The sequence below is a fragment of the Balaenoptera physalus genome, assembly GCF_965194825.1.
Source record: "Balaenoptera physalus genome assembly, chromosome: 1".
Lineage (NCBI taxonomy): Eukaryota > Metazoa > Chordata > Mammalia > Artiodactyla > Balaenopteridae > Balaenoptera > Balaenoptera physalus.
The window spans coordinates 80,675,416-80,695,877 of record NC_138882.1 but is presented as its reverse complement, the minus strand read 5'-3'; the positions used below and the strand labels follow the sequence as shown (position 1 = coordinate 80,695,877).

The 20,462-nt window shown below is 38.5% G+C and overlaps 2 protein-coding genes across 2 annotated transcripts in view; one reads left to right on the top strand and one right to left on the bottom strand.

Moving 5' to 3' along the window:
* The window catches only part of LOC309654817 (uncharacterized protein), a gene marked incomplete at its 5' end in the record, with an annotated part of 165,772 nt that overhangs the window by 82,567 nt on the left and 62,743 nt on the right, over positions 1–20,462 (top strand). The gene's annotated exons all lie outside the window — the stretch shown is intronic.
* SPTA1 (spectrin alpha, erythrocytic 1) overlaps positions 1–20,462 on the bottom strand; it is a 76,449-nt gene that overhangs the window by 21,018 nt on the left and 34,969 nt on the right. Inside the window, exons 20-35 of the mRNA XM_082449174.1 lie at positions 19,015–19,152; positions 17,639–17,790; positions 16,838–17,024; positions 15,540–15,641; positions 11,078–11,169; positions 10,051–10,195; positions 8,358–8,539; positions 6,287–6,386; positions 5,975–6,172; positions 5,028–5,171; positions 4,388–4,491; positions 3,785–3,947; positions 3,391–3,522; positions 2,740–2,877; positions 2,450–2,554; positions 1,184–1,392 (exon numbers count right to left, since the gene is read on the bottom strand). Coding sequence (XP_082305300.1) covers positions 1,184–1,392; positions 2,450–2,554; positions 2,740–2,877; positions 3,391–3,522; positions 3,785–3,947; positions 4,388–4,491; positions 5,028–5,171; positions 5,975–6,172; positions 6,287–6,386; positions 8,358–8,539; positions 10,051–10,195; positions 11,078–11,169; positions 15,540–15,641; positions 16,838–17,024; positions 17,639–17,790; positions 19,015–19,152 — 2,291 coding nt within the window. The remainder of the gene's footprint in view (positions 1–1,183; positions 1,393–2,449; positions 2,555–2,739; positions 2,878–3,390; positions 3,523–3,784; positions 3,948–4,387; positions 4,492–5,027; positions 5,172–5,974; positions 6,173–6,286; positions 6,387–8,357; positions 8,540–10,050; positions 10,196–11,077; positions 11,170–15,539; positions 15,642–16,837; positions 17,025–17,638; positions 17,791–19,014; positions 19,153–20,462) is intronic.

Sequence of the window (20,462 nt, the reverse complement as noted above, 5' to 3'; positions counted from 1 at the left end):
AAGGAGAAAACAAAAAATGTAGACTTTAGACATCTGACGTCATCCTAAAATGAAGGTTTTCTAAGAGTGTGTGTTTGGCTGGGGGTGAGGTGGGGGTAAATTCTGGAACACTGTGGTGTCATTAATCACAAAGTTAATTAGAGGCAGAGGCTTTCAGCAAAATATTTGACTTATGGCAATACAAATTAAAATAACATACTGATCTCTGCCATATGCATAGCCATAACAGCCTTCCCATTACTTCCTTTGCCTGTCTATGTGTGTGTCTTCTCCTCTTTGCTCAAGAACTTACAGTAATGTTTCTCTTTCAAAAAACGTGAAAATTAGAGACACACACACCTACATATATACATATACAAACATATATGCATATATGACCTTTGTTATTTTTGTCTATTAATATCAGTAACTAATTTAGGTAGAATAGGTATAAAGAGGGACATTATAGGAATCATGGCCGTTGGATAGGTTCTGAGTGTAAAATGTTTGAATATCACCATGAAGCTTGGTAAAAGACTGCGTAGACAAGATTATATCATCTTACTAATTCTAAAAAGGTTCAAAAATGTCCTACTAGCTGCCCTATGCACATTTCTTTCCTCTAATTCATTGATTACAAGTAAGAATCAGCAGGTTTGTAGAAGAGGAACATGATGAGGCAGGGTGGAAGCAGGGCAAGTAATTTAATTTGCTAAGATTTTCCAATCATATTTTTTACAACAAAAGTAGAATTAGCAATAATACCATAGCAGCATAGCAGCATTTTATGACAGTGTCAAGTTCAGTGGCACATTACAAGAGATACACAAGATACAGAAAGAATCACGACAATGATCTCATCAGTCCGGTAAGTTGTAAATGCTCAGCTCTCTCATTCAGAATGAGCATTACACATTCTATGAACTATCCAAAACAAATATATACAGTTTCTTAATTTTCTTCCCAGAATGTATGTGAACTGCTCCCCACTCCCTCCGTGCTTGTCTCCCTCTGCCTGCGTACAGTGAAAAAATTTGTGAAAAATAAAACCAATGTTCATTTTAAGCTAAGGCAGACATGAGTAAGAAGTAATGCGAACTGCAAGAAGCAACTATGTATTTCATTTCAGCATCAAATAAGAACATGTTTGGTGGATTATCTATTTTCTTGGACTATCTATGCAACGTGAGCTGGCAGTACATACTCTATCCAGAATTCCTCATTGTCTAGGTCCTGGAAGAACTGGAACAAGGCATAGGCCTCTTTCAGTTTCTCATGGTGTTCAGCTGCCAATTTCTGGACTTTCAGGAAGCGCTCATTGACATTATCCCTTTTCTCCACAATCTGGTCAGTATTGAAAGTCCCGCTGGAGATCAGATCTGCAGCCAACATATTCAGGTCCTCAAGTGCATCCTAGAAAGCCCAAGTGTCCTCAGTGAATAGTATAGTATAGATATTAAGTAGACCCTGGACTTTAACCACCACTAGTTCAAGTTCAAAGACTGGGTCAAATAGATCATTTTTGAAGATAATGAATTTGACCTTATGCTCTTTTAACTCAGATTGGATAAGTGCAAGACCAGAGGCGATATGGATAGCATGGCTACATTATTCGAACTATACATTTGGCCTTCTGATGTTTTCCCCTGTATTTTCTTCCTCTCCCCATATGGAAAATAAGACCTTGGTGAACAATGCTGTGTCTCCAAGCAGAACTATCTTTTCACAGTGCAGATTATGACACAGATTGATGGACTGAAATATTCAAGAAGAAGCTACTCTATTGGTAATATTCTTCAGCTGGTCCCACCCAGAACACAGCCTCCTTCTGTGTCTCTTTGCATTCTAAGTCTGCCCCTTAGTGATGTCACAGGGAATATCAGCAAGTCCTGAGACTGAACTTAGAAAGCCTTTGACTTCTTGCCCTTTCTGTGGGTATCTGTGTTACCCAATAAAACCGATAATATAAAATGCTCCAGTGTGAAATGAACACCTGTCTGAATGTTTATTACAGCTCCTGGGACACATCTATGCTTGATATTAGGATACAACTGGAATGCTCCATAGAAATTTCAGAGTGTATTTATAGTTCAACTCCACAGCCTGTGTCCCCTATTTTTTTTTTTTTTCAGTAGTTATGTAAAATAAACTTCTATTTTCTCTCAAAGACCAGATCAGATATTCAGCTTTGGAAGAGAGTGAGTTTATATGCATAGGTCACTAAAAAGTAAACAAGATCATTTTTAGGATCTACTTCTTGGAGTCTTAGAATCTATTCAATATAATTTAATGAAAATAGGTTAATGGCTCTGAAGCCCATGGACTTGACCTGATTATAATGACTGATGGATGAGAACACTACGTTCAGTTTTGCAAGTCTATGTTCTCAAATGGACTCCGAAGACAGGAGAGAGAAAAGTCACAAACATTTCCATTCTGGCCAGAGGAGTGGGATTCCAACACTACTTACCTTTCGGGCCAACATCTCTGTTTCCAATAGCTGATGCTTCTTGAGCAAGTTTCCTGCTGAAGCCAAATCCCTGGCGTGATCTTTCATGGACAGCAGTGTCTCTGCCTGGGAATGGAAGGATAAACAAATAAAGCTGCCAGACGCAAACTGTCTTTAAGGAGACCAAGATTAGCAACTACATCCCCAAACTTTTCCCAAGAAGAGTCAAGGAAATTGTTCATGCAAAAGTCTGTTTATCTGACAAGTATTTATTAAGCTCCCATGCCCACACCATTTCCAAGTATAATTACCTCTGAGAGCCAGAACTCAAAGTCCCGGATGCCTGTGTTGAACCTCTGCTGGCGACTAGCTTCGTTGAGCTTCTGTCCTTTGTCAATTGTTCTCTCAAACAAGTAGTCCCAGTTTTTCTCCAACTCTTCTACTTGACCCTAGCCTCCCAAAATTGAGTGGTCATTATGGTGTTTAGGGTCCTGTGACAACTTGAAAGGATAACGTAGGGAGGCTCTGGAGTTAGGGTCTAGTAAAAATCTGCCAGTACTGGAATCTTATATATTGATATTTTAAATCAGTTATGCTGGTTTAAATCTGGGAAAGCAACGGGAGGTGTTAGAAGAAATTTTGAATAAAGGGTCATGCGCTGATTACGGAGGCTGATGCCTAAATATCAAAGCTCTTAGTAGTAAGGATAGAAAATATAAGGCAAGCATGATAACACATAAGAATTAAGTCTAAAGCTTTCTTGGAGGTCAAGGTACTGAGAATGATGGGAGTGATAAGGTCTGAGCATCACTATTTTCCTCCTCCTTTGTGCAAAAATCAAAGGAAAGACAATTCACTATGAAACGTATTCCATATCCCTACACATGGAAACATTGAAAGAGTATAAAAGATTTCTCTTCATGTGCCTTTGTAGCCCAAAACCCATTGTGAGCAGAACCTACCTTCATGGTCTCTTCATTGCCATCACATGCCCTCCTCTCAATCAGAGTGTTCCCCAAGGTGATGACTCCTTTCACCTGCTCAGCTCGGCCATAGACCTCATTTTCAAAGGTCTTGTGCTTCAGATATTTTCTCTGAAGGGAAAGCAGAAACTAAGTTACCACCTAATTTAGGAAGCAAGATGAGATAAATTCTGTTTAAAAGGAAGAGTTAACATTTCTATCATAACCAAGGTGATGATAACTTCTGAAGAACTCACTCCACGTTAGACTCAGAAGTCCCTGAAGGCAGTGACAGTGCTCTGAACAGTAAGGAAGTGTTCAGTATCGCAAGGTGACCATTCATCCAACAATCTGAGTATGTTGAAGTTTTCTAAGATTCTTATCTTGAACTTGCCTGAATGTTGGTGGGGTCTTTGTAGGATTCATCACAGGCTATGGGCAGCATTTCACTAATCCATTCTTCTTGGTCCTTGAGGTCATGGTAGAATTGTTTTAGGTCAGCATAGTCTCCAAGTTTCGTTCGCTCAGCAATCAGCTGTTCTTTGAGAGCGTTCCATCTGGAAATCGGGGCTAGATTACTCTCTGTCCTCTACCCTTCCACCAAGCTTTGATGCCATATTCATGAATCTTCTTATTTGCTTACCTACCCTTTTTCCTCTCATTATTTATATATTTATATGTCATATATATAACATAGTTATATATTATTTATTCATATATTTCCTTATATATTACATATTATTATATATTTATATGTTATATATAACACAGTCTCATTATTTTCAGATATGAAATAAAGTGATTAAGTCAGGTAATTTCTAAGGTAACTTCCAAGTCTTTCATTCTATGAGTCTAGATCAGAACATTTCCCAAATTTTCAAGGTAGTTTTAGGCATTTAGAAATGAGAACTCAGTGTTACCACCATCTTCAATGTTAACAAAGAGGCCACTTTGCTACATCTACCTATAACTCACAAAACAAGTGCTCAGGACTGACCTGTCTAGTACTCGTTGGCTCCGAGCAGCAATCTCTTCCTTGGCATAGTGGTCATCAGCTATGAGCTGCTCAGCAAAAAGTTCTAGTTCAGTGATCTTCTCTTCCTAGATAAAAGAAAGAGAAAAAACCCAGATGCACAGAAATTAGGCCCTTCATGCAATCCCAGACTCCCTCCTAGAAAAGGACGGTGATATCCTTTGTGGCTTCACAAAGGGAAACAAAACCAAGGCCAAAAGGTAAATGCCTTATGGGGAGGTAGATTTTAACTCAACAAGAGGAGAAACAATAATGATACAGAAATGAGCTACTTCCCATCTCAGCATGGTGCTGAGTTCCCTATAGAAGAGACACTTCCCATGGCCATTGTAGAAGATGATTCCTACATTGGATGAGATGTTAGACAGTATATTAAATAGCTTCCAATTCTAAAAGTCAAGTTTTAAAAAGCTGGATTTAAAGTAAAAAGTCCAATGTCACATGCGACTTGGCTAAGACTAAGCCACCATGTACCCTGCCTACTTCAGAGTTTTCTCTAAGAATCAAATGGGAATTAAAATGAGTATAAACCACAAACATGTGTAGAATTTCTGTTATTATTACTAATAGTTATTATTGGAATTCTTATGTTAGTTGTTATTACCTGGGCAGTGATTGCTTTGTCCAAATCATCACGTTTCTTCATCAAGGCCTCCAGACTGTCTAAGGAACCCTTATCATCTGACCTTAGGTAATTCTCACGTACCACCATCCAGCTCTCAGCCTGATCACAGTTCCCTCGGAAAAACTGTGGGGAATAAAGTTGAATGTATATGATATATTCATTCCAGGTGGACAGAGGAAATTATCTCCCCAGTCTCCTGTGATATTGATATAAGGGACCCTGTATGGGGTGCCAATATTCTTCCAAGAAACATTCATACCATAAATCTTAGCTATACTGGACCTTTTACTCTTCCCTGAAAACATGTTTTATGTTCTCATATAAGCTATACTCCATTCTTGGGGTACTATTTCCCATATCCTATACATAAGTACTGGCTGGTTATTTCTTTCAGACTCTAATAAACTCTGGTATTTTTCAGGGTAGTCTGTGACACTCTCACTCCCTTCCCTCAAAAGCGTTAATCACTTCGTCTGCCATAATCTCAAAACACTCATACATTTTATCAGTGATTATCTTACTGTATGAGAATGATCTGCCTACATGTCTAATTTCATTACTTTTAGAAAAGAGACACTATCTTACTAATCTTTGTGTTCCCAGGGCCCTGCACACAGTAGGTTCTCAATAAAACTCAATCAATCAAACCCTCAATCAATCAATAAAGTATAATCACCCAATTTTACGCCCCCCATGCCCTGGAACTGACCCCCATTTTGTTTGTTTTTTTTAACAGGAATAAGGAGTAAAGAACACCACAATGAACAGTCTACAGAGCAGGAAATACAATGTCAGATAATCAAGAGATGCCCTTATGCTTTCAGCATGGAAGTCCAGTGAAATAAGCACGTGTATTAACCATGTAAAATTACATAGATGGAACAGACTCCAGCTAATCCTGCCTAATGATTGGGAATTTGCAGTACCTGCAATTCCAGACACTGATCTAGCATCTTCTTGCGTTGTTCCCAAGCTTTCTCCAACTCATCTCTCTCTAGTTTGACAGCTTGAAGCTTTTCTTCAATTTCAGGGCTGGCACGGTGCCCACTGCTTATAAGATCTGTACCGAAGTCTTCTAAGGCTTGGAAGGTGGGAGCCTCGGCCTCCATTTCAGCAAGATGCTCCTGTGGCAAAAAGGGGGCAGAGACTGGTGAGGCCAGTGACATCTCACCAAAGTTGTAAAATGAGGGAAGGTTGTGAGGTCATGTGATCAGGCACTACGGCTTTTGTAACCATACCTGGTGTCGCTCTATCATGATCTCTGTGCCAGTTAAATCCTCAGCTAGCTCCTGGGATGATACCATGCCACCAATGCCACTGAGCCAATTCTGTTGGTCCCTAGAGAAAGAGACATATTGAGATTGACAAGAGAACCTTGTAACTTGCTATAGAACTGTCTGTCCTTGGGCTTTTTCTCCTCTAGAAAACATTTCCATATCAGTATTTTCTATCAGGTTTATATACTTCACACATTTTAGATTTGTTGTTTTCACTTTATAACTTAATAATAGCATTCCCTTGCATTTGAAATTTTCTTCACTTATTATCTCTTTTGATTCTTGCAATAATTTTGTGTAGAATTCTGGGAATTCTTTTTTTTTCCATTTTGGACATGAAGAAGTTGGCCTAGAGAATGTAAGCAATTTGCCCATGTGCTAAAACTAAAAGCAGACATCTGGAGTAGAACCCAGACACTGGAATCCTGGACTGGTACATATTCCATTACTGCTAACAAGTCCTGTTCCTTTAAAGTGGATAGATCTTGGGTTTAAAGATCTATTTTAGTATAGAATCTCAGGGAAGGCATGTCTTTCTTCTTACTTTTATTCCCAATAGAATCCAGTACATGTTTCTGTCCAACACATACACACACATAGCACCTCCACCCCCTACTCCTGTGCTATTGACTAAATCAGGGCCATTTCCCACTCTTTTAGCAGTCAAGAAATTAGACAAGGAGAGCTCAAGTCCATCTGCTCCAGATGGTAAATGTCAAATAATAATGCATTGACTTAAAAAATTATATATGATGGTCAGATTAAGCATCTCATGAAGAATGCCCTTGCTCTTGTTTGCTAAATAGGAATCAGTAGCTTTAGGGCAGAATGGTCTCTTCTTTTGTAAACTTATTTATTCACTTATTTAAACAACTGAGTTTTATTGGGTGTTTACTAAGCACCAAACATTGTGAAAGAGATATATTTGTGCCTTCCAGGAGCTCACACTTTATACTGAAAGAAGAAAAAAAAAAAAGCAAACAAAACATAGACACTAATACATATTTTTAAAAAGTACTAAAAAGCAAGACTGTCCTAAAGAGATAAAATAAGGTGTTAGAGTTGCTCTGAGGGTGGGGATATTGCTTTTGAAATATTGAAAAGTAAGACTTCATAAAGAGAAAGAGGCGGCATTTAACTTGGAATCTGAATTACAGGTAGAACCTATATATACAGAGATATATGAGCATATATATGATTTGGGAGAATGAGTATGGATGCTATTTATTTATACTGTATGAAAAACTATAGCTTTCCAGAGACCCTGAATTGGGGAGGGTGTTACCAAGGGCAACTGCAATCATTTGCCAAAGTTGCCCCCTTTTTTCTTCAAAAGTGTTACATTGCAAACTACTACTTCCTGAACCCTCAATTCTAAATGATCCTCTCAGCAGACTGATATGATGGGGCAGGATGTGAGAACTGTTCCACAGATAAAGTGCATATTTGCTAAAACGTGATAATGTCTAAAGTCTTTAGCAAGGCAGTGAAACTTCTCCAGGACTTGATTTTAACATTTCTGAGTTTATCTCTTGCTAGTTCTCCTTACCCCTGTGACATACAAAACCTAGGCTTTAGCTGTCCCCACATCATGGGTATTCTGTACCTTTCTTATTCTCACACTTTTGTTTGCATAGTTCCATCTATTTGTTAAGATGTGTGTTTTGGGCTGTATTATGTTCTACCATGGTTATCTGTATTCTTCTTTGCTTCTCCAGTAGACTAACACCCCCTATATCCTGTAATTCCTGATATAACACCTTATATATAATATACACTCTATAGAAACTTAATTGGTATAGATAACCACACATTCCTTCAAACTGAAATATTTCAGTTTGAAGGAATTAGCTTGAGATACTGAAAATGAGAATTTTGTGCCTTACTGGAGGTACAATCTGGGCCTAGAGGCACACTCCAAACCCAGCAGTGAAGAGCACCTGTACCTAGACTGCTCCTAGATGCTCTGCTCATGGGCCAGACTTGGAAATTGCCCACACCACCTGGTGGAAGTCTGCCTCTGGAGCTTTACCTGGCCTGGCTGAGGAACAGGAAGAATTTTAGGTCCTCCTGTAGGTTCTCCTTACGTTCCTCCGTAAGCCCCAGCAGGTCATTCCAGGCCTCATTCAGCTCCAGTCGCTGCCTCTGCAGGTCATCGGTGGCATCTGGGTGGGACTCACTGAGCCGATCTGCTGTCTCCCCCAATACAGCCACCTAGGAAGTCAAGAGCTCTGATAATCAGCCTGGAGTAACACCTGAATCTTAGGAAAGGAAGAGTTCCAAGCCCCGGTGGTGCTCCTTCCTCAAATAGACTTCAATGAGGTACAAGAACACCTTGTTACTTTATAAAATATTGTACATTTAAGAATAAACCTTTGTAAAAATAAATAAACAAACAAATAAGTAAATATATAACAAGGCTATCAGGCACGGTGATTGACTCAGTTGGTGGCAAATGTCTAATTTTTAATGTGAAAATCTATTCAATGTAGACATTTTCTGTGCTTCTTTTTGCTTTATATGATAATGCAAGTTCTATGATGTCTCTGATTTTTCCAGAGTGTATTTGGCAAGCTCTAGAGATTATTTTTTGGTCAGAGTAGGATTAAGCTCCTTCAATCCCTTGCTAAGGAAACTCTGTACCATACTCAGGCATAGATCTGGCCATTTCCTATTTATCTTAGGCTGCTGACCTCCAACTAACTTCTGTAAGTTCTGGCCTATTGGAACTCACTAAAGAGGTACTTAGATAGTAGGAAGTTCATTTAAAATATATTTTCCCTCAATGTAATTTGGTGCAGCCACTGTGGAAAACAGTATGGAGGTTCCTCAGAAAACTAAAAATAAGTTTTTAAGAAGAATTCTAAGAATTCTAAGAATTACCCTATGATCCAGCAATCCCACTCCTGGGCATATATCCAGACAAAACTATAATTCAAAAGATACATACACCCCTATGTTCATAGCAGCACCATTTACAAATGCCAAGACATGGAAGCATACTAAATGTCCATCGACAGATGAATGGATAAAGAAGATGTGGTATATATACAAAGGAATATTACTCAGCCATAAAAAGGAATGAAATAATGCCCTTTGCAGCAACATGGATGCAACTAGATATTATCATACTAAGTGAAGTAAGTCAGAAATAGAAAGACAAATACCATATGATATCACTTATATGTGGAATCTAAAATATAACACAAATGAACGTACCTATGAAACAGAAGCAGAATCACGGACATAGAGAACAGACTGGTGGTTGCCAAGGGGGAAGGGGTTGAGGGAGGAATAGAGTGGGAGGTTGGGGTTAGCAGATGCAAGCTTTTCTATATAGAATGGATAAACAATAAGGTCCTACTGTATAGCCCAGAGAACTATATTCAATATCCTATGATAAACCATAATAGAAAAGAATATAAAGAAAGAATGTATATATATATATGTATAACTGAATCACTTTGCTGTACAGCAGTAATTAACACAACATTGTAAATCAACTATAATTTTTAAAAATTTAAAAAGTTTTCCCTCCATGTGAATGGTCCTGGGGCATGTCCTCTTAGTGGACTTGCCTTAGGGACAAGGTAAAAGTACAAGTATGTGGTAGGATAAAGAGAACTATAAGAATAAGAGACTGGACAATAAAACCAAAGAAAAGGACATTAATAGGTATAAATATGAAGATGAATGTGTTGGAAAAGCTTAAAAGCACGTCTCACCTTTTCCTCCAGGGGTATGAGGTCCCTTTCAAAGCCCTCATGCTGTCGCTGAAGGGCTTGAACACTGAACAAGTCTGAGCCAGGGTCAGCAGCACTGAGGGTCTGGCACTTCTTCTCAATCTGTTCCTTGGTGTCATCTGCTTCTCTGGTACATGAGAGTGAAGAGTTTAAGGATAGTAGGCATACTAGAGGCAGACTAGCTGAGTTCGTAAAGAAGTCATCACTACCACCATCATCATCCTTTTTAATGTGTTAGAACTTAGGTGCATTTAATCTTTACAACAACTACTTGAGGCCTAGTTACTGTTACCAGTCCCATTTCACATATGAGAAAACTAAAGCTTAAGAGGCTAAGCAGAAAAAAAAAAAGAAATTAACTATTTTTTCAAGGTTATACCACTGCCAAATGGTGTAGCCTAACTTTCAACCAGGTAGCCTGATGGAAAACTCCATGCTTAACTGTTACGTTTCATGATTTTCCAACTTAAGCCATTTTAAACAAGACCTGTCTGCATTTCAGTTTTCCCTTCTCCGAATATTCAAAAATACATTTATACACAGTAAAGGTGTTTGGCTTTCATTAGGCTTGTTCATTCATTTGTTTGCTTACTTAGTTGTGTGTGTTTCTTAGTATAGACACAGATTTGGAAATCAGACATAAAAAATTGTTGAATAAGCAGTTGGAGTCAATATGATGTTTCTTGCCCTCTACTGTCTACTTCTAGTTCAGAAATGTAATTACTTAAACCTCTTGTTTCAACTTCAATTTTCATTCACTATCATGAAAACATATAAAGACTGCTAATTATGTATGTACCAGGGCCCAAGCCTAGGTACTAGAAAATTGAAGTTGGTTGTCTGGGAGTAGTCTATGTGTCAAGTGAGCAATCTACTACTGAAGCGCCTGATTTCTGATTTTCTCCAGGAAGAAGGGTTAAATTTATAGCTATGGATCTACTATACTAAGTAGAATTGGCAGTTCTTGAGTGGGTTCTAGAGTAGCACTGTTTTCAGTTAAAATTCTTACCTGTGAAACATTTGGACAGCATGGGCACTGCCCAACAGCTGGCGCTGTTCCTCTGCCAGCCTCTGCAAGGACCCCCAGCGGGCATTCAATTCCTGAAAGAGGCAAACACAGACTTTAGTTAGGGAGCTAACTCAGACAGCTCAGTGGTGTCTAAAGACTAGATGGTTGTGGCTAAGACTTCCAAAACTGTGTTGAATAATAGTGGTGAGAGTGGGCAAACTTGTCTTGTTCCTGATCTTAGTGGGAACGGTTTCACCTTTTCACCATTGAGGACGATGTTGACTGTGGGTTTGTCATATATGGCCTTTATTATGTTGAGGAAAGTTCCCCCTATGCCTAATTTCTGGAGGGTTTTTATCATAAATTGGTGTTGAATTTTGTAGAAAGGTTTCTCTGCATCTATTGAGATGATCATATGGTTTTTCTCATTCAATTTGGTTATATGATGTATCACGTTGATTGATTTGCGTATGTTAAAGAATCCTTGCATTCCTGGGATAAATCCCACTTGATCATAGTGTATGATCCTTTTAATGTGCTGTTGGATTCTGTTTGCTAGTATTTTGTTGAGGATATTTGCATCTATGGTCATCAGTGATATCGGCCTGTAGTTTTCTTTCTTTGTGACATCTTTGTCTGGTTTTGGTATCAGAGTGATGGTAGCTTCGTAGAATGAGTTTGGGAGTGTTCCTCTGCTATATTTTAGAAGAGTTTCAGAAGGATAGGTGTTAGCTCTTTTCTAAATGTTTGATAGAATTCTCCTGTGAAGCCAACTGGTCCTGGGCTTTTGTTTGTTAGAAGATTTTTAATCACAGTTTCAATTTCAGTGCTTGTGACTGGTCTGTTCATATTTGCTATTTCTTCCTGGTTCAGTCTCAGAAGGTTGTGCATTTCTAAGAATTTGTCCATTTTTTCCAGGTTGTCCATTTTATTGGCATAGAGTTGCTTGTAGTAATCTCTCATGATCGTTTGTATTTCTGCAGTGTCAGTTGTGACTTCTCCTTTTTCATTTCTAATTCTATTAATTTGAGTCTTCTCCCTTTTTTTCTGGATAAGTCTGGCTAATGGTTTATCAATTTTGTTTATCTTCTCAAAGAACCAGCTTTTAGTTTTATTGATCTTTTCTATCATTTCCTTCATTTCTTTTTCATTTATTTCTGATCTGATCTTTATGATTTTTTTCCTTCTGCTAACTTTGTTTTTTATTTTTTTTCATTCTCTAATTGCTTTAGGTGTAAGGTTAGGTTGTTTATTTGAGATGTTTCTTGTTTCTTAAGGTAGGATTGTATTGCTATAATCTTCCCTCTTAGAACTGCTTTTGCTGCATCCCATAGGTTTTGGGTCATTGTGTTTTCATTGTCATTTGTTTCTAGGTATTTTTTGATTTCCTCTTTAGCCACAGCAATCAGAGAAGAAAAAGAAATAAAAAGAATCCAAATCGGAAAAGAAGAAGTAAAGCTGTCACTGTTTGCAGATGACATGATACTATACATAGAGAATCTAAAGATGCTACCAGAAAACTACTAGAGCTAATCAATGAATTTGGCAAGGTAGCAGGATACAAAATTAATGCATAGAAATATCTTGCATTCCTATACACTAATGATGAAAAATCTGAAAGTGAAATTAAGAAAACACTCTCATTTACCATTGCAACAAAAAGAATAAAATATCTAGGAATAAACCTACCTAAGGAGAAAAGAGACCTATATGGAGAAAATTATAAGACACTGATGAAAGAAATTAAAGATGATACAAACAGATGGAGAGATAGACCATGTTATTGGATTGGAAGAATCAACATTGTGAAAATGACTATACTACCCAGAGCAATCTACAGATTCAATGCAATCATTATCAAACTACCACTGCTATTTTTCACAGAACTAGAACAAAAAATTTCACAATTTTTATGGAAACACAACAGACCCTGAATAGCCAAAGCAATCTTGAGAAAGAAAAACGGAGCTGGAGGAATCAGGCTCCCTGACTTCAGACTATACTACAAAGCTACAGTAATCAAGACAGTATGGTACTGGCACACACAGAAATATAGACCAATGGAACATGATAGAAAGTCCAGAGATAAACCCATGCACATATGGTCACCTTATCTTTGATAAAGGAGGCAAGAATATACAGTGGAGAAAAGACAGCCTCTTTAATAAGTGATGCTGCGAAAACTGGACAGCTACATTTAAAAGAATGAAATTAGAACACTCCCTAACACCATACACAAAAGTAAGCTCAAAATGGATTAAAGACCTAAATGTAAGGCCAAACAACATCAAACTCTTAGAGGAAAACATAGGCAGAACACTCTATGACAAAAAATCACAGCAAGATCCTTTTTGACACACCTCCTAGAGAAATGGAAATAAAAACAAATGGGACCTAATGAAACGTCAAAGCTTTTGCACAACAAAGGAAACCATAAACAAGACGAAAAGACAACCCTCAGAATGGGAGAAAATATTTGCAAATGAAGCAACTGACCAAGGATTAATCTCCAAAATTTACAAGCAGCTCATGCAGCTCAATATCAAAAAAAACCAAACAACCCAATCCAAAAATGGACAGAAGACCTAAATAGACATTTCTCCAAAGAAGATATACAGATTGACCACAGATACATGAAAGAATGCTCATTAATCATTAGAGAAATGCAAATCAAAACTACAATGAGGTATCACCTCACACAGTCAGAATGGCTTTCATCAAAAAATCTACAAACAATAAATGCTGGGGAGGGTGTGGAGAAAAGGGAACCCTCTTGCACTGTTGGTGGGAATGTAAATTTATAAAGCCACTATGAAGAACAGTATGGAGGTTCCTTAAAAAACTAAAAATAGAACTATCATACGTCCCAGCAATCCCAGTACTGGGCATGTACCCTGAGAAAACCATAATTCATGTACCAAAATGTTCATTGCAGCTCTATTTACAATAGCCAGGACATGGAAGCAACCTAAGTGTCCATCAACAGATGAATGGATAAAGAAGATGTGGCAATAGAATGGAACAATGGAATATTACTCAGCCATAAAGAGGAACGAAACTGAGTTATTTGTAGTGAGGTGGATGGACCTAGAGACTGTCATACAGAGTGAAGTAAGTCAGAAAGAGAAAAACGAATACCGTATGCTAACACATATATATGGAATCTAAAAAAAAAAAAAGTGGTCATGAAGAGCCTAGGGGCAAGACAGGACTAAAGATGCAGACCTAATAGAGAATGGACTTGAGGATATGGGGAGGGGGAAGGGTAAGCTGGGAGAAAGTGAGAGAGTGGCATGGACATATATACACTACCAAATGTAAAATAGATAGCTAGTGGGAAGCGGCTGCATGGCACAGGGAGATCAGCTCGGTGCTTTGTGACCACCTAGAGGGGTGGGATAGGGAGGGTGGGAGGGAGGGAGATGCAAGAGGGAAGAGATATGGGGACATATGTATATGTATAACTGATTCACTTTGTTATAAAGCAGAAACTAACACACGATTGTAAAGCAATTATAACCCAGTAAAGATGTTAAAAAAAAAAAAAAAAGACTAGATGGGGCTTAAAACCTGGTTGTTTTCATGTTATCTCCTTTAGAAAATGCACAGGTTTCTTTCTTTCTTGGATAGCTTGAACTTGGGTCTCAACTATGCCAATGTAGTTAAGAAAGGAATTTGTTTTCTTCTGAAACTGATGTTCTAGGGTGGAACAATCCACCTTAGAGCAGCAATTGATGTTGGCTGCCACAGAGATATATTACAACCTCTAAAAAATGAGTGGAAAGTGTTGCCTTGGTAGTTAGAAGGTATTACCTTTCTCTATGAGAAATATAATACCGCTCTGTGTCTTGAAATTACTAAACCAGGTAGCCTCTTAGAACCCTATTTTACTGTAGAGAGTAAGCAAATTGTTCCTATGCACTTTCCTTCTCACTCTTACCCCAGGTCAATCACCACAAAAGGAGGCAGAGAATTCATCCTCACTGGTTTATGACAACTCAGAGAACTGGACTAGACATTTTATTAATTCATTACATCTTTTATGGAACCACAAGTCCAAATCTGAGTCAGGTCTAGAATGCCTTCTCCCCTATCTCTACTACCTATATTCTTCTTTCATCAGATTTTATCAGAGTATCTCTTCCAGTAAACTTTATTGATTAACCACTTCCCACTGTCATAGCTCCTTTATCTGCATTTTCTTTGTATTCATGCATTTGTTCACTGAACTTCTTGTGGCGATGGAGGTGTGTGTGGCAATTTATAGATTTCAGATCAGTTAAAATGGATACATGTCTGGACTATCTGAACTATTTCCTTTGACCTTTCCTGTAGCTAGCTCCATACTGCCATTACCTTCTGCATGTTCTAGTTGATCTTCAGAATATGAAATTAAGTATTTTTAAATGAAATGAAGATTCCCCAAACCTGGTAGTGAGAAGAAATAAGGAGCCATAGTTACCTGCTGTATTTGAGCTCCTTCTGGTGTCAGAAGCTCTTCAAATTGAAGATCATCAGCCACCTTGTTGATATCCCTCAGCCGAGGCTCATTGGTCTTCAAATCCTAGGTGGGAAAATGTATCCAAAGCAGTATAAATCCCCTTCTCAAGAATCTTTCATACTTACCTGCTCATCTTTGCCCCGACTTGGCTACAGGTTAAAACATATTGCTAACCACATTTGCAGTACACAGCAAACTGCTTTTCTCCAATCTGCCACAAAGAAGAGTACCTTTAAACTCCCTGATACCCAGTGGCTATCAAAAATGTGACAAGAGAGCTGTTATTTATATGGTTTATGGAGCACATTAATTTTCCTAGATTTCTCCCTGGATTAAATTATACCATCAAGGGGGTCTATACTTGAGCCACATAATGTTCTTTGCTACCAATACAAATTCCTCCACCTTTTGTAGAATTTCATTGTCTGCGTTGCAATTTGCTTATATTAAGATATGTTGTAACAGCTCTAGGGAACTCATCACCATGTCTATGGTGATGGCATTGTTTATTTCACTATGCAATGGCCTTTTAATGAGTTTTCTCATGGAAGTCTCATTCTTGGTATTCTTTTGTTAATTGTACCCTCTTTTTTCCCCCTTCCTTTTCTTTCACTTCTCTCTCTCTCCATATGTATATATATGTACTTTATCTTTATCTATCTATCTATCTATCTAATCTATCTATCGATCAATCGATCGATAGCTTTGTATAGCTTTGAGTTCCATGTGTAAGGAAAGTATCATATGGAAAAGAAAGGAGGAAGTAGTTTATACTAATTGCTCGTTAAAATAATAGAATGGATCTGAGAGAATAAAGGAGAATGAAAAGCTTTTAGGTAGGCAGAAAATTAGAAATTTTCTGGTTGTAAAGTCAGGTTGTTCTTCCCACCTTTCCATCCAAACTTCTGCCCCATAATTAGACCTTGCAAGAGTCTCATAACACCCCATCTCAACCGGGGCAGCAGGAACACAAGACAGTATAGGACAAGTTGTGAAGATTCTGGGAGACCAGCACTTCCAGTAGGATGTGGGAATGGCAGGAACTGCAGGCTGCAAAGTCACGGTGACTAGTTTCCTCTGCATTTTCCTTCCACTTGTAATATCCAGAGAAATATTTGAAATGTGGAAGTCTCAGTAGTTTTGGGGAGGATATTTAGCAAATGTGAAATTAAGGAGTTACTGAGGAGGAGATATGGGGTAAAAGGAAATGATGATAACCCTCATAAAGCCATCTAGAGGAGTTGGTTCCTCTTTCTCACCATTTGGAACTCATCAAACTTTTTCTGCAGCTCCCAAACATCATCTAATTCCACCCCGCTGTTTTCTGCCTTTTTTTCTCGGATCCAGTCCAGCATGTCTCCTGCCTCATAGGCCAGCAAAAACTCATTGTAACGTTGCAATAGACGACGTCTGCGTTCTTCTGCCCGATCCAGGAGAGAAAGGTACCTGGGTGAAGAAACAAAGAGAATGGGAAATGTGGAATAAGAGATGGAGAAAACACAGAAGAGTAGAGGCAGGGTGAGAAAGGGAGAGAATGAAAGGGACAAAAATGAGAAGGAGGAAAAGATCAAAAGAAAACAGTAAAGAGAAGAGGAAATAAAGATGGAAGGAAAATAGCATTGAGAACAGAGAGACAAAAGTGTTTCATTTAAAAACAATAAAAATGTCAATGTTCCAACAGTATGACTGGCAATACGCCTTCCTCATTCTATAAAAGTGAAAATCTCATATTCCTATTGACAACTGGATAGTAAAGTTCACACGGAAGTCAGAAGACCTTTTGATAACCTTGAAAGAGTGAAAGAGTGCCAGGCAGGGAGTCAGAATACGTGACACTAATATGTGTCTGACCTCTGGCACTTGACTTAATGGTTCTGGGGTTCCCTTTCCTCATTTAAAAAGTAAAGGGTTTGAATACCTTAAGTTTACTTTCAGCTCTTAAAATCTGTGAATTTGCAAAGCATCCTTAATCTAACAGATATAGAATCATAAGATATGTTTTTGACCAATCTGAAATGTTTGGCCAAAGACTGTTCTGTTCTCCAGCCTTCAGAACTTACTGGTTCTCAATCTGTTCCTGACGCTGGGTGATGTTGCCTGGCTCTTCTCGCCTCCGTTGCGGGAGCATAGGAAACTCATCACGGGCAAGTTTCCTGACGTAGACAGCTGGCACAAAGCCTTGGTGATCATCAGTTTCCACTTTCCACCAGTCCTAAAGGGAGAGAAAATCCCCACTTCTTCCTTAGTTCTTGGAAAAGCCACATATAGGAGAAGTTTTAACCCTCATAACTAAGTCTCTAGGCAAAGGGACAGGCTGATGGCCAGATGAAGCAAACCATTGCTTATGGGTAGCATATAATTTTTATATATTACAAAGAAGATACATCAGAAGTTGCAGGAATTGCAGAGATAAGCCTCTGAAGTCAAGGAATCTGATATTTGATGTTAGATCCTTAACTGTGATGAGGTTTTCAAAAACTGACAGCCATTCTCTTCATGATGGGGCATTTTGTCCACTAGGAATTCACAAAAAACCCATAGGGCCAGAATCGAACTGGGCTTTTTGTGGGTGAAGCACCTGTGTATGACAATATTGTACAATAACTTCTCACCATCCCTCTCCCAGAGCCCCTAAATAGTGTGTGTTGCCCTGAAATTCACCTATGGGAATGCTTTATGCTTAAGTATGACCTTGATCTCCACAGGAGGGTTGCTATACTAACTGCTCTGGAGTTAACATCCTCAGAGAATAATGTGGTGAAATGAAGAAGACTAAGCAAAGAGAAAAGAGGACTGGAACACAGCTTATCTGATAATAAAAATCTTGCTTCTCTAAAAAAATTACTTGCCCTCAGAGTAACAAATCCCAAGCTCTTTTTTTTTCTTCTCAATCATTTTTGGAGATTAATGAAGCATTAGAATATAAAAATATTTCTCGTGCTCTTATGAGAAATATATTTAAAATCCTAGACAATACTTTGTCAGTATTCTCACAGTCATAAGGGCTAAAGAAAATCTAAGTTGACAAAAGACTTCTCCTTGACCAGGCTCCTCTTAATCCCAGCCATTTTTGTTCCATTACTAGGAACAATGGGTCAGAAGAGGAGCAAAGAAAGATGAGAAGAAAGAGGCAGTTTAATCCTGTAAACATATTACAGAATTGTCACTCATGGCTTACATGTCTTTGGGCTAGTTACTTAAGCTTTTTGAGTCCTCACTTTGTTAACTGTAAAATTGGTATTATAATCTCAAAAGATATGTACAGGATCCTACACAGCATCTGGAGGAATGATACTGCTCAATAAATTATGGTTATTTAAGAGAGAGAGAAATAGAAAAATATTGGCTTTTTAAAATATGGGTATCTGGCAGGGTTGGGAGAGTCGATTGCAAGAGCCACCCTGTTGATGGGGAGAAAGGTAGAAGGGAAAGTCACCTTGTTGATGGAACTGAGCAGTGTTAAGATATCATCTTTCTTCATGGTGACTTCTCGGGGGCTGCGGGCCTGGAAGTCATATAAGGCCACAACCCTCTCTTCTCGAGCAGCTTCCTCCACTGGTGCAGCCTGTTGTTGCTGAACAAAAACAGTAAGCAGAACAAGCCAGTCACCCATAGGAAAGATTTCCCTGTACAGCCTACCCATGGTGGGCCATCCCTGCACCTTACAGGAGAGGGGAGCCCCTGGCTGAAATCTCTTACATGGCTGCCAGTAACAGAGCTACTGCAATATGCCATCTTCAGAGATATCGTTCCATCCTAACACTTCTCAGGGGACAGGCGGGCTGGGAAATATGAACACAGAGTGAGCAAGTAAGAATGTAAGTTTTCAAAAACATATTAAATGCTCTAAACCACCAGTTCTTAAGCAGACAATAAGGGATTGTATGCATCCGTGTTCCAGAAAATTGTTTGAGAAAGTGAAAGACCCACTATCTCTCATCACCTTCTCCATTCCCTGGGTCTTTAAAGCATTTTGTCAAGCAACCGTGGACTTTGTTTTTTAGAGATGAGTGATCTACAGCACAGGAAAGGCCACAGAATTTTAAAAATTGAGAACATAAACTGAGATCAAATATCTTGTCTCTCTCTCCTTCTTAACCTGTCCTCCAAGGTATAGTCTTCTCTGATTTTCATTTTTCCCAAATATCATATCTCTGAGAGAATGAACAAAATATAATCCCCCTTCATAAGCAACGGCCCACACTTTCTTCAGATTGGAGCTGAAGATGTACTTCCTCTTACATATCCCTCTGATTTTGTATCCTTCAAGTACTGTTTCCTCATAACTTACAATTCATAAATCCATCTGTTTTTGTGTAGGCACCCACTGTGCAGAGCTTGAGGAAGTCACAGCACCAAAGCTCTCTAAATATATATTGACTTGACATAGTGAGTCTATGTCTTTTCTACTCCCAGTGTATGGATTCAGAGCCCCTCATAAGACAGAATTCCTTGAATGTCAGAAGTGTACCTCTGTTGCTTCCACTATACCATGAGATACCTATATCATTTAGTTGATTCCAGCTCCCATCACTCTTCAAGACATTTATTTTCACCTTGCAGTCTAGCCATTCTCACATTCTCAATCCTTTGCATTTCCCATTTCTCAAATACACTTGATTATTTTGTGCTTCAGTGCATTTGCTCTCATAGCTTATTCACTAGAAGAGCCCTTCTTCTCATTATCTGCATAGTAAACTACCCTTAAAAAAAAAAAACTGGCTTGCCTCAGCTATGAAGGTTTTCCTATCTTCCAGCACTCTTATTTCAAGAGAATGAAAGACTCCTTTCTTTGAGATTCTTTTTCCTGTTCATATATCTATTATATGCAATTATTTGTTAAAATTTATGACCTAATAGACTGTAATTTTCCTTCAAGTCAGG